Source organism: Euphorbia lathyris, chromosome 2 (assembly GCF_963576675.1).
Source record: "Euphorbia lathyris chromosome 2, ddEupLath1.1, whole genome shotgun sequence".
In the NCBI taxonomy this organism is placed as follows: domain Eukaryota; kingdom Viridiplantae; phylum Streptophyta; class Magnoliopsida; order Malpighiales; family Euphorbiaceae; genus Euphorbia; species Euphorbia lathyris.
In genome coordinates, this window is record NC_088911.1 from 21,563,927 (window position 1) to 21,579,147 (window position 15,221).

At 37.5% G+C, this 15,221-nt stretch overlaps 1 protein-coding gene across 1 annotated transcript; it reads left to right on the forward strand.

The window, feature by feature from the left end:
- Positions 1–11,417: 11,417 nt before the first annotated feature.
- Positions 11,418–12,888, forward strand: LOC136217212 (diacylglycerol O-acyltransferase 3). Its single transcript, XM_066003810.1, has 2 exons — positions 11,418–11,967; positions 12,078–12,888. The coding sequence occupies exons 1-2, from the start codon at positions 11,599–11,601 to the stop codon at positions 12,735–12,737; spliced, it is 1,029 nt and encodes a 342-aa protein (XP_065859882.1). The 5' UTR covers positions 11,418–11,598; the 3' UTR covers positions 12,738–12,888.
- The last annotated feature ends 2,333 nt before the right edge of the window (positions 12,889–15,221 follow it).

Consider the following 15,221-nt stretch of genomic DNA (forward strand, 5'->3'; position numbering starts at 1 on the left):
GCTGACTGACTGACGGACCCATGCTTATTATATTCAGAGTTCATGTTTCCACTCTGTTAGTCATTTTTGGTAGGCGATCTATATATTCTGGTTGTGGTTTACCTTGGCCTTGGAAATGAGTAAACTTATCCTTAACATTTCTTAACAAGCACATTGGAAAATGCTTATGGTTCCAGTTCAAGTACCTAAAGCATTTCAAGTAAATCATGTCTAGTTTTTCTTTAACTGTGTTTGTAATATGATCAACCTAAAAAAATTCAATTATGTATTACATAAAGACCAAGTCTATTGATTCTCAAAGCAAAGATAAGCCTATAAGATCAGTCCATGAGCCAAAATGGCTTACTGGCAACAAGCAAAGGCTAAATTTAAACAATAATAGTCAAGAAAATAAAATTACTTAAAGTTATAAATGCTGATGCATAATTCCTCAAATTGTCTTACATGTAAATTAATTCTATTCATGTTGTGATCATTTTCCTCTTATGGCTTCATTCTTAATCGTAGTTGTATTGTACATGAGTTATATAATTTTAGTTGAGTATGGATGATTATTAGTTGCAATTTCTTCTAAACCCATGGGAAATCAAGGATTTATTTCTCTCAGATAGATCAGTTTGATATTAGTTCATTTTCTCTATTGAGTTTTTAGGCATTTCCGGAATGCAATTCCAACCATTTCTAAAACTACTTAAATCAACTTAAATACATATGGCTATTGATTATAAATTACTTCTACAACAATGCTTACTTTTTTTAGTAGATTTAATTCATTATCTCACACTAATGGCATTTCTTCCTTTTAATTCTATTATATTGATAAGACTCTTACATGAGTAATTATTGGAGTTTGTGATACACAAGTTTTATCAAGGTTAGTTTTTTATCTTTCCTTTTTTTTTTAAGAAGTCTATTGCTTTCTTTGTTTCTGTATCACTCTTCTAAGAACTGTTATGAACATTTTTGTTATGGTTTTAAGGGATGTAAAGTTAGACAGATTCTTATTAAAAAAACTACAAAACATCTACCAAAATAACATGAAATAAAATTGCAACCAGTTACTTTTGAAGGTGTAGCCAATTAAGAATGTTATAGTTTGTATTGCTTTTTATTTCATTTTTAGTTGTTTATTCTGGAAATCGGAATTGACCATGTCTTATTTATGTGTTCTAATTGATTCCCTTTTTTTTGAAGCAAATTGATTCCTTTTTGATAACTTGCTGGATCCGATTTGATGATCTCCGCTGTAGTTACCTGCAAAACAGAACCGGAGACAGGATCTCCAGGAAAACTCTCCGACGATCAAGTCAGTTTTTGTAGGAGGGTTGGTAAATTGACAATAGTATTGTGGGAAAATGTGAATGTACCTTTCCCCCTTTGGCCTTAGGGCTTTTTATAAGTGTTCTTAAGTAACCGCCGAGGGCGGTTACCCCTTCCAAGCCATGTTCCGGGGGCGGTTACTCCTTTTTAGGTCATGCCCCCTCTCGTGGCTTTCGTGGCAACAAACGTGGTATCGTTTGTCCTGAGTGGGAGTTTTAGTGCTCCATTTAGGAATTCGGGGCGGTTACTCACTTCACCCGTTTCCTCTATTCGGGTCCCATCCCATCTTAGACCATGGATCTAAGTATGGGCTGGGCCCGTGTAATGAATTCGGCCCGGTTTGGCTTCGCGGGTCATCACTTTTATATCTTATTTTTCGAGTTTACAGGACGAGAATTGAAATGTCAGCTATCAGGACTGCAAAGGATTATATGATCATCATTACTGCAAAAGGATTATATTACCTAATCAGATGTAATTATGTTGATTGTTTGCTACTTTAATAGGCTGGATGCAATCCATATGTTGGTTATAGAAATAACTTTTTTTTGTATATTCTATATTAAATTAGAAATTTTACTAAACTAGTAGAATATTTTATATTAAACTAATCGAGAAATTTTACTAAATGATAATATATCTTATGTTAAATTATAATTTTATTAAATTTAAGTGGAAATGACTTAAGTTTAATAAAATTATAACATACAATATTAAAAAAAATTAAGGAATATATTAAATTGGAATATTCAGTATCACGATGGAAGATTTTTATTCCTGACAATGAAGATAAATCATATAGGGCCCGTTTGTTTTACCTACTTTTTGTCGTTTGTTTTACATACTTTTTGCGGTTGCTGTTGGGAAAAACTGTTTTTCCAAAAAGCAAAAATTTCTGCTTTTGTAAAAGTATACTTTTCAGATGTAAAAAGCAAACAGCAGATCACTAACCAAACACGTAAATGCAAATATGAGCATGAAAATAAGCAATCAAACATTTCCACAGTCTTACTCAAAATATAGTACTAAAAATATATATTTTTAATAATTTATAATGAATTGTATTGTGACCATGAAAACAAAACATGAACTCTTTCTTAAAATATAACACTTTAAATTATATATTAATATATTTCTTCATATTAATTTAAATATGTCTGATATATTTAAAAATACTACTTACACGGGTATAGAACTAGTATATATATATATATATATATATATATAATACTTCATATGTTCCATAATATTTGTCATTTAAGGTTGAGACACAAGAATTAAGAAATACAATTAATGCTAACTAAAAGACTTTGTTACCCTTGTATTAATTGCATCTATAAATTAAATTTTATCTATTTCTAAAATAAATAAAAAAACAACTTAAATAGGGGTATATTTGGTAAAACATCAATTAATGTACATTGATTGAATAAAAACGTCAAACATTATGGAACAAAAAAAATTCTCTAAAAAAATAAATATTATGAAACAGATGAGGTACATATTTAGTTATTAATGGATATCCATTTAATTTGATGAACATTAAATAAATGGTAAATAATTTATTATTCCCATATTTTTTACCTAATACATTGTTTAGTCTCCTATTTTAAAAAACACATTATAATATCTCTATCTTTTATCAATTTTAACCATTTGGTCCTTCTGTCTACTTTTTTTTAATTTTTAACCGTTATTTTTGACATAAACAGACAGACGGAAAACAACAGAGTAACTGACTATTTTATATCTACAATGACTGTCTTGAAAGCTAAGATATGTTCGGTTAAAAATCTAAAAGACCTAAACACAAGAACCAAATGGCAGGGCCGGCTTGCCTTTAAGGCAGCCAAGGCCACCGCCTAGGGCCCCAAAAAAATTGGGGCCTCATATGCGTTTTTAGTTTAATATAATAGGTTATAAATTTCCAAAATAAATTATATTATATATCATGAATTAGGCCTATTCTGGAACTTAACTTTTATAATATATAGGATAAAGGTTACAGATATGTAAAAGAAGTATATATATATATATTAGGTAGGATATTAAATGGAAGTATTTTTTTTTTTTTAAAACCAAAAATTAAATGGAAGTATTAATAAATTAAAGGGTAAATTCCAAAAAAAAACCCTGTGGTTTGATGTTGTTCCAAAAAAACCCTTGTGGTTTGGTTTTACAAAAAAAAAAGGACCGTGGTTTCGCCGTTACCCGAAAAACGGAAATTGGCTTAACACCGTTAAAAATGCTGACGTGGTAAGGGGCAGAGTTGGAAAAATATTTTTTTTTTATTTTTTTTATTTTTCCTTTTTCTTTTTCTTCTTCTCCTTCTTCCTCTCCTCTTCTTCTTCTTCTTCTTCTTCCTCTTCTTCTTCTTCTCCTCCTTCTTCCTCTCTCTTCTTCTTCTTCTTCTTCTTCTTCTTCTTCTTCTTCTTCTTCTTCTCTCTTTTTTTAGTTTTAATCTAATTGATCCGATTTAATGGAAGCAAGGCAAAGAAAATCCTCCAAGTATCAGAAAATATATCCGAGGAGGAAACCCAATGATACCACAAATCTGAGTATTTACACCAAAATCTATGGTAATAAATGATTGAGATTTTGCAAACAAGAAGAATAATAGCAAAAATTAGTTTAGTAAATGAAGAGCAGAGAAACTTACTAAAATCTAACCAACCCCAGACTGATCAAGAATGCATCCACAGGTGGATAGGAGCATATCACGAAGAAAAAAAAGAGTGAAAATGAACAAAGGAAAGGGTTAAATTCGAGGCAAAATGAGAATCAAAAGGAGGAAGATGAGGAGAAAGTAGAAGGTTCCTTTTCTACGCATCTCTAAGACTCTTCTCTTTCCAGAATTCTGAGGAGGAGGAGCTCCGCGATTGCAATGGTGGAGAATCGGAGGAGGAGGAGGAAGGGGTGCCAGGGGAAATTCTGGAAAATTTCCAGAAATCTGGAAATTTCCGAACTTAAAAAAAAAGAAAAAAAAGAAGGAAGAAGAAGAGGGATGAAGAAGAAGAAGAAGAAAAAGAAAAAGAAAGAAAAAGAAAAAGAAAAAGAAAAAAAAGAAGGAAGAAGAAGAGGGAAGAAGAAGAAGAAGAAGAAGAAGAAGAAGAAGAAGAAGAATGGAAGAAGAAGAAGAAGAAGAAGAAGAAAAAGAAAAATAAAAAAGAAAAATAAAAAAAAATATTTTTCCAACTCTGCCCCTTGCCACGTCAGCATTTTTAACGGTGTTAAGCCAATTTCCGTTTTTCGGGTAACGGCGAAACCACGGTCCTTTTTTTTTGTAAAACCAAACCACAAGGGTTTTTTTGGAACAACATTAAACCACATGGGTTTTTTTTAGAATTTACCCTAAATTAAATAGGTAGACTTATTCTTCCATACAAATCCTCCAAATCCAATATCTGTTTATCAAATCCATATCAACGTCCTTTTTTTTTTTACTTTAAACAACATAAAAGAAATAGCTATATATTCTATTCTTATAACTTTTAAATTACAAACTTTGCTATTAAATTTCTATCTTTTACATGAATATAGATTTTTTTCTATCTTTTTTCGATTGTAAAGTATTTTTATGTTAAAATAGAAAATATTATATATATATATATATATATATATATATAAATATATATGTCTATAATTTTATTTGTATATAAAAAATCTACCTTTCTTATCTCGCCTAGGGCCTCAAATAGTCCCGAGCCGGTCCTGCCAAATAGTTAATATTGACAAAAGATAGAAATCTTATTATATGCATTTCAAAATATAGAGACTAAATAATGTATTACTTTTTTTTGGGGACATGAGGAAGGCTTAGAGCCCAGGGGAAACAAAAGAGAACAAAGAAATTAATACGGAACTAATCTACTTAAAGTACGGCCTTGCCGATCTTCAAGAAGGATTTGTTGGAGGCCTGCAGGAGGCGCACCACACTCGTGATGACCCAGGGCGTAGTTGCCTGCGAAATTTGCCAACCAATCTGCTGCTTGATTTCCTTCACGGTGCACATGTTTAAAGCGGATAGACCAATCCTGATCACGTAACTTCTGGATTTCACAGATGAGTCTCTTGTAAGGGTGATGACAAGCACAATTACCTTGAATCAAAGAGAGCACGACACTTGAGTCCAACTTAACAACAACTTGCTTTTGGCCACTTTCCAAGCTAATTGAAGACTATGATATAACCCCCAGAGTTCCGCTAGGAAGGCATTGCACACCCCCAAGTTCACTAAAAACCCGCCTAGCCATAACCCGACGTTGTCACGCACAAGGCCCCCGGTAGAGGCAAACCCCGGGTTCCCTTTGCTTGCACCATCGGTATTGAGTTTGACCCAATTCTCATTCGGTGGTTCCCACCCTATCCATTTTTCCTTTCTTCCTCCGTTCAGCTTCCCAAGAATCAAATTAGCACCCGCGATGCATTCCACCACTCTGTCTCGCACGAAGGCCGGACTGACATCCGCGGCCCCACTCGGTTCCAAGATGTAGGCATTGCGGGTCTTCCACAGCCACCAAATCGCAAAGGCAAAGAACAAACTCCATGGTATATTGAAGACCAGCGATTTAGAATTTATATTTTCCATGATCCAGTTCACCTGGCTTAGATGAAAGAAGGCCTGTTGCGCGGTGATAGGGATGACGCTTTGCCAGAAGCTGCGAGCTTTCACGCAGTCGCGTAGAACATGAAGACAATCTTCCAATAAACCACAAAATGGACATGCCCCATCATCCGTTAAGTGATGTCGTAGCCGATTAGCATTGCAGAGAATACCATTTTGCAGTAACAGCCAAATGAAAGCCTAATCCTTTCGGGTACCCTGAGCGACCAACAATTTTTCCATTGAATGGACTCATTTGTTTGAACAAGATCTCCATCAGCAAAGTCTCTGCTCAAGTTGAACCCGGATCTGACCGAATAAGCCCCTGAAGCCGTCTCCCTCCAGAACCAACCGTCCGCTTCTTCTAAGTCCGGAAAGAGAGTAATTGCCGCAATCTCAAGGATGACCCCCTCGAGTAAGTATGGGCTTAACTGCTCCCAGTTCCAGCCTCTCCCGTCTACCCAAAATTCGTAAACCGAGAGGTTGCACTAGTTTTCTGGAATCGTTTTCCTCACACGGTTCAGTAGAGCTTCATTACCACACCAGGTATCCAACCAGAATTTAGTGTTCTGACCGTTCTGAATCAATCGACTCATGCCTTTCCGGAGCAACTTTGAGCCTTCAACCACTCCTCTCTAAATAAGGGACTGATTTCCCCGGCTTTTGAACATATCCAAACCTTGTCTGAGCCCACCGTATTTGGCTTTTAGCGTCTGAACCCAAACTAAACTCGGATCAGACATCATTTTCCACCCCAATTTGCCCAACATTGCAATATTAAAATCCCTTGTACTTCTCATACCAAGCCCCCCATCATTCTTATGGCGATAAGTTGTTCTCCAGTTCACTAGATGAGGCCATCGGTTGGTTCCGGATGAGCCCCATAGGAAGCTCCTGGTACGCATATCAATTTGACGGCAAACACTCGACGGCAGCAGAGCCGTTTGCATCACATAGGTAGGTAAGGAAGCAATAACCGACTTAATCAAAGTCATCCTTCCCGCAAAGGAAATGCACTTTGCTTTCCAGCCTGTCAGTCTCATATTAACTCTGTCAACCACATAACTGAAAGTATCTTTATTCACCCTGCTGTGAATAAGCGGCATTCCCAGGTATTTGCCAAGGTTGTCAATTTTATCCATTCCCAGTATGTTGCAAATCCCACGGCTAACTACTGTTGAAACGTTGGGAGAGAAAAAAACTCTTGACTTGCTAAGATTAACCTTCTGACCAGAATAGTCGCAGAATTGCTTCATAATATTACTAATGGTGACCGCTTGGTTGATATTAGCCTTTGCCATCAACACAATATCGTCGGCGAAGAAAACATGGGAGATGGGGGGCCTCTCCGAGAGAGTTTTACAGGCTGCCAAACTTCACACTGTATCGCATCTTCGATCATATGACTTAGTCTCTCCAAACACAAAACAAAGAGGTAAGGTGAGAGGGGGTCTCCTTGTCTAAGCCCTCTGGAGGGGGCAAAACCTGTCAAGGCCTCTCCATTCCACAGAACTTTCATTTCAGAAGCAGCAACACAATTCATTATTAAGTTAATCCAGTGTTGGGACAGATTCAAGAGGGAAAGTGTCTCTCGCAGAAAATGCCAACTGATGCGATCGTATGCCTTTTCAAGGTCAATTTTCAGAATCATATCCCAAACTCTTCCCTTTTTCTAACGCATGGAGTGAATGGCTTCCTGAACCAAGATAACATTGTCTGTAATGCTTCTACCTGGTATGAAGCTGCTCTGAGCAGGGCTAATAAGGCTACTTAGCAAAGGCTTGAGACGATTAACCAGACATTTAGTAACAACCTTGTACAAAACGTTACAAAGACTAATAGGGCGGAACTGGGAAATGAATTCAGGGTTCGGTACCTTTGGAATCACCGAGATTAGGGTTTCCGAAAGCGCTGGCAGAATCACGCCAGTATTCAAGGCCGTCAAGACGCACTCGCAGACTTGCTTGCCGATAAACTTCCAGAGCTTCTGATAAAAGCCAGCTTGATATCCGTCTGGTCCGGGCGCTTTAAAAGGATCCATTCCAAAGATGGCCTTATGCACCTCTACATCAACAAAAGTATCATCCAGAGCCCTCCTAGCCTCCTCAGGAATGGTAGGAAAACAATTTAGAGTGAACATAGGACCGCGAATGTCTTCCTCTTCCGTATACAGTTTTTGGAAATAAGCAACCACCATCTCAATCACACTATTGCGGTCCCAGCACCAACACCCACTATCATCACGCAGACCGTCAATCTTATTTCTCCTCCTTCGAATAAGGGTTGAAGTATGAAAAAAGGACGTGTTACGGTCCCCGTAGTTCAGCCACTTAACACGAGACTTTTGGAACCAAGTCATCTCCTCCTGATCCAAAATCGTGTCTAAGTCGGCCAAGAGCTTCCTCTCAAGCCTTAGCAAGCCATTATTCACCTGGGCTCCCAACGCTCTCTGAACCCCAGCCAACCTGCCATAGATTCGTTTCTTTTTATTGGACAGCAATCCAAACACTGTAGAGTGCCAATTCTGAATCATTGGAGTCAACTGCGTAAGGTTGGAAATGATCCCTTCATTCGGATTCCATTTCTCATTAAAGAATTGCATGAAATTTTCATGCAGCATCCACGCCGCCTAGAACCGGAACGGACGAGTAACCGGGGCAGGAATACCGCAATCCAAAGCTAGGAGTAGGGGGGAGTGGTCCGACTTGTTCCTCGGGAGGTGCCGGATCATCGCATCAGGGTAATTAGCTCTCCATAACTGGTTGCATAAGGCACGGTCCAAACGGCAAGCTACTCTGGTCCTTCTAGTAGAGCCATGATACCAAGTGAACCCCGGGCCTTGGAACCCCAAATCAATGAAATCCATAGAGTTGATCCAATTCGAGAAGAGAGCACACCTATCTAGAGTGCGATTGGAGCCTCCCTGTTTCTCCTCAAGCGACTTGATACAGTTGAAATCTCCAATTGTGAACCATGGTTCAATGATTGTCTCCTTGAGATCCAGGAGCTCCCTCATGAACTGCCTTTTAAAGCTCATCTGCGGTCTCACATAAACAAAGGTGATCAAAAAGCAATGGTTATGGTAAGTCCCTCCATTAACCGTAATTCTAGAGTGAAAGAACTGCTTGTTTCTTACAAGAATGTCAATCTTAATTCGCTCTGCATGCCAAAAGACCCAGATACCCCCACTGAAACCATCTGCTTCAATACACTCCACTTCAGAGAAATTAAGCTTCTTGCAAAGGACAGTTGCCCTGCTGCTAGGTAAACGAGTTTCTAAAAGCACTAAAATATCGGGATCATGTACCACCAAAAGATGTTTGGTAGCACGATAGAAAGCAGAGCCCCCTGCACCGAAACAATTCCAAGTAATAACTTTCATCATAACAGAATCAAAAAGGAACAAGCCCGAACTCACAACTAATTCGCAGAAGGAAGTACAGCCGCTGGCAACGGCTTTTCCCCAATTCTCTTCTTATTAGTCACGTCAGTTAGCACTGTTCTTCCAGTAGTAGCTGCCATGATTTTTCCATCAGACCTCATAGGTTTCCCTGTCGCATCTATGTGGCTGATTGGGATGATCCCTCCCACTTCGTTAATTCTACTTCGTTTCCCCCTAGTTCGCGGGTTGCCTTCTGAATCAATATCAGTGATTTTATCTCCGAAGTCAATCTGTAGGGGCCCAAAGACATTCTTAGAAAGAGGAGATTGTACTTTGGGAGCTTTGCCTTTCCCAACCTGATCAGTTCTCTTGGTTGCAGAAAAAATATGTCCTGATGACGAACTAGCTTTGACAGTTTCTGCAAACCCACTGTGCAAATTAACTGAGCCTTTGTTCCCTAGAGTTTTCGCAGGAGCAACGGGCTGCTTCACGCTGACCTGTTCATCTCCCACTACCACCTTCTTCCCTTTATAAGGGGTCTTTTTTCTAACCACCATCATCCATGGTCCATATTCAGCCCTTGCATTATCCGTCGAGCAGTCCGCATTAGGTAGGGGGACACAATCAGATTGACCCCCCATCTCCATAGGTCTGGCACCTGTAGTACCCTCTCCAGGACCTGCAATAGTACCAGCGTACACATTCGGAGCAACGCAATTAGCCCTTACATGCCCATATCGACCACAGTTAGTGCAAGCCACATGTAATCCCTCATATTCAATTATGTAGGACCTTCCATTGACCTCAAATTCAGCAATGAGCGTCTTTGATAAGTCCAATTCCAAACACACTCTTGCAAATTTTCCCCTCGGAGCTTTAAGGGTATTACGATCAACCTTTATCGCTTTCCCCAAAGTATTAGCAATTGTCATAATAAAATCTTCATTATATAAATGAATAGGCAATTCAGGGAATCGGGCCCAAACCAGAGTGGAAGCAATTGTGGTATCCGAGGGATTGAAATCTTCAGACCAGGTTCTTACCGTAAGATAGTGTCCTTGGACAATCCAAGGTCCCTCCTGGATGACTTTCGCTCTGTCTTCAGGTTTGTCAAAAGTGACCAGATAGAATCCATGTCCTACATCCATGATATCCACACTCCCTGCTGGCTTCCAAAGTTCAAGAGCTCTTCTTTGCAAAGCAATAAACCCAACATTCCTACCAAGCAATTTCACCACCAATGCATCTTTCCAGGGCTTCCCCCAAGTAGCCAATAATTCAGGGGCAACTGTGAATTTCGGTTTCAGGGGATTGTCTAGCATAATTTCAACCAACCCAGAGGCGAGCAGGTCCACAGGTTGTCTTACTTCTTCCGGAGTCGGCTCACCCATTACCGAGTCTTTATAAGACCGACCCGTAGCAGTAGTCGATGCATATCCTCCTTCCAACTCGTTCTTCTTAGTTCCATCATCCGGCGGTTTGTCTGCAACTTCGTTCATGCCGTTTTAGGTACGGCGACCCGCGCGGCGATGGGGTTTCAGGGACGCGGCGAAAAAAAAGAAAATAATGTATTACTAATAAATTATTTACTCTTAAATAAATGTAATGGATATCTATTAAATAGTATAGTATTAACCCAATTCATAATTATTTTATAACAGAAACCAGCTTATGAGCTTGAAAGATAAGAATATGCCAAAGAGTTTTGGGAAACCAGTTTATTCATTTATTCCGTTATTAATATTGTTTCAAACTATATTTTTATTTTATGTTACGGATATAATTTTTCAAAAACAGGATAAAATAAATTTAAAAGTTTATCGTTTAAAATATTATTTGTATCGGTGCTATATTAGCCTATATATAAGTTATAACCAGTTGTATCTGAGGATGTGGCTTTACTTGCAATTTCTGGGATATCCAAGTGGCACAAACGTTGCCAGCTGGTAGAATTATTCATTCCAGTTGGCATAATCTAACACCGTTCATTGACACGTTATTTGATCTCGCCGCTCGTACAACACAAGAAGCGCATGTCAAATGCACAAACAAAGTGTGGAACTTACAAAAAACACGAGCCCGCCATAATCAAACTACAGTAACCACCCACGTCAGCTTCAGATCCTCCTCCACCAACCATAAATTGCCACGTCTCTTTCTTCTCCGTTTCCTTGTGGGTTTCGTAGAGCAGAGAAACGATTAACCGTCTTTCAATACCCAACCCAACTCGAATTCGCTTCCTTCTTAATCTTTATCTCCTGCCTTCTCCCACCTCTAAACCTCATACCCAACAATGGAAACCACCGCCCGGATGATTTCCTCTCCTGTTATTCGCTTTTCCGGCATCGGAGACGATGTTCGCTCTTTGAAGTTACCTTTCCGGCAACAGGGTAATTTTCAGGTATGTTTCTCAGCACCACGAGATAATACTGGGATTTTGAGCAGTCAATTCTCTGATTCTGGGCATATGCAATATTATCAACCGCCGATTACACGTTCTGAGAAGAAGCAGAAAGAGAAGGTTAAAGTTATGGAAACAGAGAAAAAGAAGATGAAGTTGATTAAAAGATTACGCAAAGACTTGAACTTTTTTTCTCAAACTGTAGAAAGCCAAGGGCTTGGTAGCCAATTGATGGGCGAGGTTAAGGGGAAGATGATGTCGGTAAGTTTGATTTCATAATTATAATCTTTGTTCTTATGTTTAATTAGCATTCTGGGTACTGGGTTTAAGCTGATTTGAATAATTAATTCATTTTTAATTAATCTATGCAGGAAGCAACGGAGATTTTGCTTGCAGAACTGGAAAGCATGAGAACAGAGCAAAAGGAACAAAAGAGAAAGAGAAAAGAAGAAAAAGCAAAAGCAAAATTGATGAAATCCAAGGCGATGGTGTCTGAATCATCATCATCTTCAAGTTCTTCATCTGAATCAAGTGACTGTGATGGAGATAAAAAGGCAATCGATATGCGCAGCCTCAGGGAAAACGCTCAGCAGCAGCAGCTTACAGAGAATGAAGCAGAACAGGGGAGATTAGGCGAGACTAGTGCAGAGGCTCAAAAGATAGTGTCAACGACGACAAGTAGTTTCAATCTTCCAGAATTTAGCAGCATCAATTCAGAGTCAGTATCAAACACCAAGATTGAGATATGCATGGGTGGTAAATGTAAGAAATTGGGAGCTCCAATGTTGATGGAAGAATTTGAGAGGAAGATTGGAACAGAGGGTTCAGTTGTTGGGTGCAAGTGTATGGGGAAATGCAAGAGTGCCCCTAATGTGAGGGTCAGTGAGATTCAAGAGGAGAGTGTAAAATGTTCCCTTCAAACACCAACTAATCCACTGTATATTGGAGTTGGATTGGAAGATGTAGGTGTTATTGTTGCTAATCTTCTTGGCAAAAACTGGAATGATAATAGTCTGCTAGCTGCTGCATGAATAGAAGTTTATATTTTTTAGTTTCTTCTGTAAATTGGATTGCAATGTCATTTCTTGAGAACGCCTAAATTTGAGCATTGTAATGGAAGTGTTTGTCAAGCATTGTAAAGGAAATACTGGTTACAAGAAAGCCTTCTTGCAGTTTCAATTACCACCAGGACCGGAAACAATCATTAAAAACTGGAGAAAACAAAAAGTGTTTTCCATACAGGCAATCAGATTCTAATTCTAATTCTATTTCGGTTTAATGTGTAAATATTTCTTAATATTAATAAATAAATAAAATTAGTAATTATTATAAATAAATAAAATTAATAATTATTTTTTTTTTGTATAGTTTACATTTTAATGTATAAGTTTTTTATATTTATATCTAATATTTTTAGAATTAATTTTAGTCTAAATTGATAAAGTTAATAATTAATAGTAATAATGTATTATAATATTAATAAATATTGTATGTGAAATGGAATAAAGAAGATAATATTTTTTTTTAGAGAAGAAATTCTATTATTGGGTTGGAGAAAAAATAGGGATTGAAGAGAAAAAATGGAAAATTGGAAATAGAAAAGGAAATTATGGGAATAATGATTGGAGATACTCTAAAATAAAAGATCAAAAACTTTTAGATAGTAAACAGAGAAGGAAGGAAAGATGCTCCCTAGTAATTAGTGATTTAAACTAAAACCAAAGATTCAATTTTGACCCCTCATAAAAAAAAAAAAAAAAAAAGATTCAATTTTGACCCAAAAGATTATCTACTCATCTACTCAGATGCGCTTATTATTCCAATCCATTCTTGATCTAGAAGGCTTTCATCATATCACACACCACAGCAAAACATAAAATGGGAAAGTAGAAGGCTTTCATCATACCACACACCACAGCAAAGCATAAAATGGGAAAGAGAACGCAATCAAAGGAGTCCCTACCAGGTGAACATTCATACGTATAGAAACTTATTGAAGACAATTTTTAAATTGATATTACATAACATACACTTACCTCCGAATGCAGATATATTCAGTTCATACATCAAGTTTGGGAGCATGGCTGCTTGAAATAGAAATGGCATTTCCTTTGTATTTTTTCCTGGTACTATCTTACCGTCTTCAAGAATTTATGCAGATATATAAAAAATTCATACATCAAGAAGAGTGCATGCTGACTCGAGTAATTCCCTTATAAGCCTAAAATTCAATACTTATCTAGTTAGTAGTAGGGCAGGTGTGCAGGAGCCCCTTCGCACAGGCCCCAAAATGATCGGGATCCCAAATTTTAAGACTTGCTTGCTTAGATATAGATAATAGCTTAAATTGAAAAAAAAGAAAAATTAATATAATGTAATAAGATCTATTTCCATCATTTCACTACATTGAGTGCATATATGATTTAGATATTTAACCATTCAAAATTCACACATTTCCAATTCATTCTCTTTATATTTTCTTAGTACAAAATTGTGAGTTAGATCATTCATTTCTTTTTATATTTCTTAATACAAAATATCTGATAAAAATTTAGTAATGTTTTGGGGGCTTGGTTAGTAGCATTTATCAATTGCTTGAAATCAAGCTTGTCAAGCAATTCCTGTTCGATCAAATAACAGCAACCTTTCCATAAAGATCAGAATTCCAAGTGACCACACACCATTAACATCTACAGATTAAGCAATCAAGGAAAGCATGCATTATCCTCCCAAAGAAAATTAACATCTACAGATTAAGCAATCAAGGAAAGCATGCATTATCCTCCCAAAGAAATGGTATCATATTTTTCTGTATCTATGTCATCCCCAATCAAAGGGTGTTTGGTTACTTTTTTTTTTTTTTTCTCCTCCTGTTTTAGACACATCCTATTTGACTTATAGCTCAAAAGCAGCTTTTTATAAAGGTAGAGAATCTCTGTTTTCCAAACAACAAATGGCAACAGCAAACAACAAATAAACTAAACAACCCCCAAATTAACCTCTACTCTTTCAAATCTCTTCCCTTCATCCCTTTCTAACCACATTTTACTTGCTTTTCGCAAAGAACCTTGGTGTATGGTTCAAAAAAATAATCACTAACATGGGAAATATTTGAAGTACTTCACAAGCTCATATAGCCCGAATTCTGAAACAATCATGGAAGAAAAACCTGCCCTTTCGAAGCCCTTCAGACTAGTTGGTCCTTCCAAGTACCAACCAGGTCAAATATCCAAGAATTTACAGAATAAATAAATAAATAAATCTAGCAAGAATTTGCAGAACATGATCAGCACCTAAAAACCACATATACAACAACAACAACAAAGCCTTAGTCCCGAAATGATTCGGGGTCGGCTAACATGAACCATCATATAAAACCGTGAAAATCAAGTCGTGTCAGCGACACAGATTCGCTCCCTCCACTCCGTCCTATCCACTACCATATTTTCCTCAATTCCCAATAAACTCATATCTCTCTCGATCACCCTCCTCCAAGTTTGCTTAGGTCTTCCCCT

Coding starts and splice junctions, on each gene's coding strand:
- LOC136217212 (XM_066003810.1), top strand. CDS start 11,599: ATGGAAACCACCGCCCGGATGATTTCCTCTCCTGTTATTCGCTTTTCC. Junction 11,968..12,077: donor TTAAGGGGAAGATGATGTCG/GTAAGTTTGATT, acceptor TAATCTATGCAG/GAAGCAACGGAGATTTTGCT.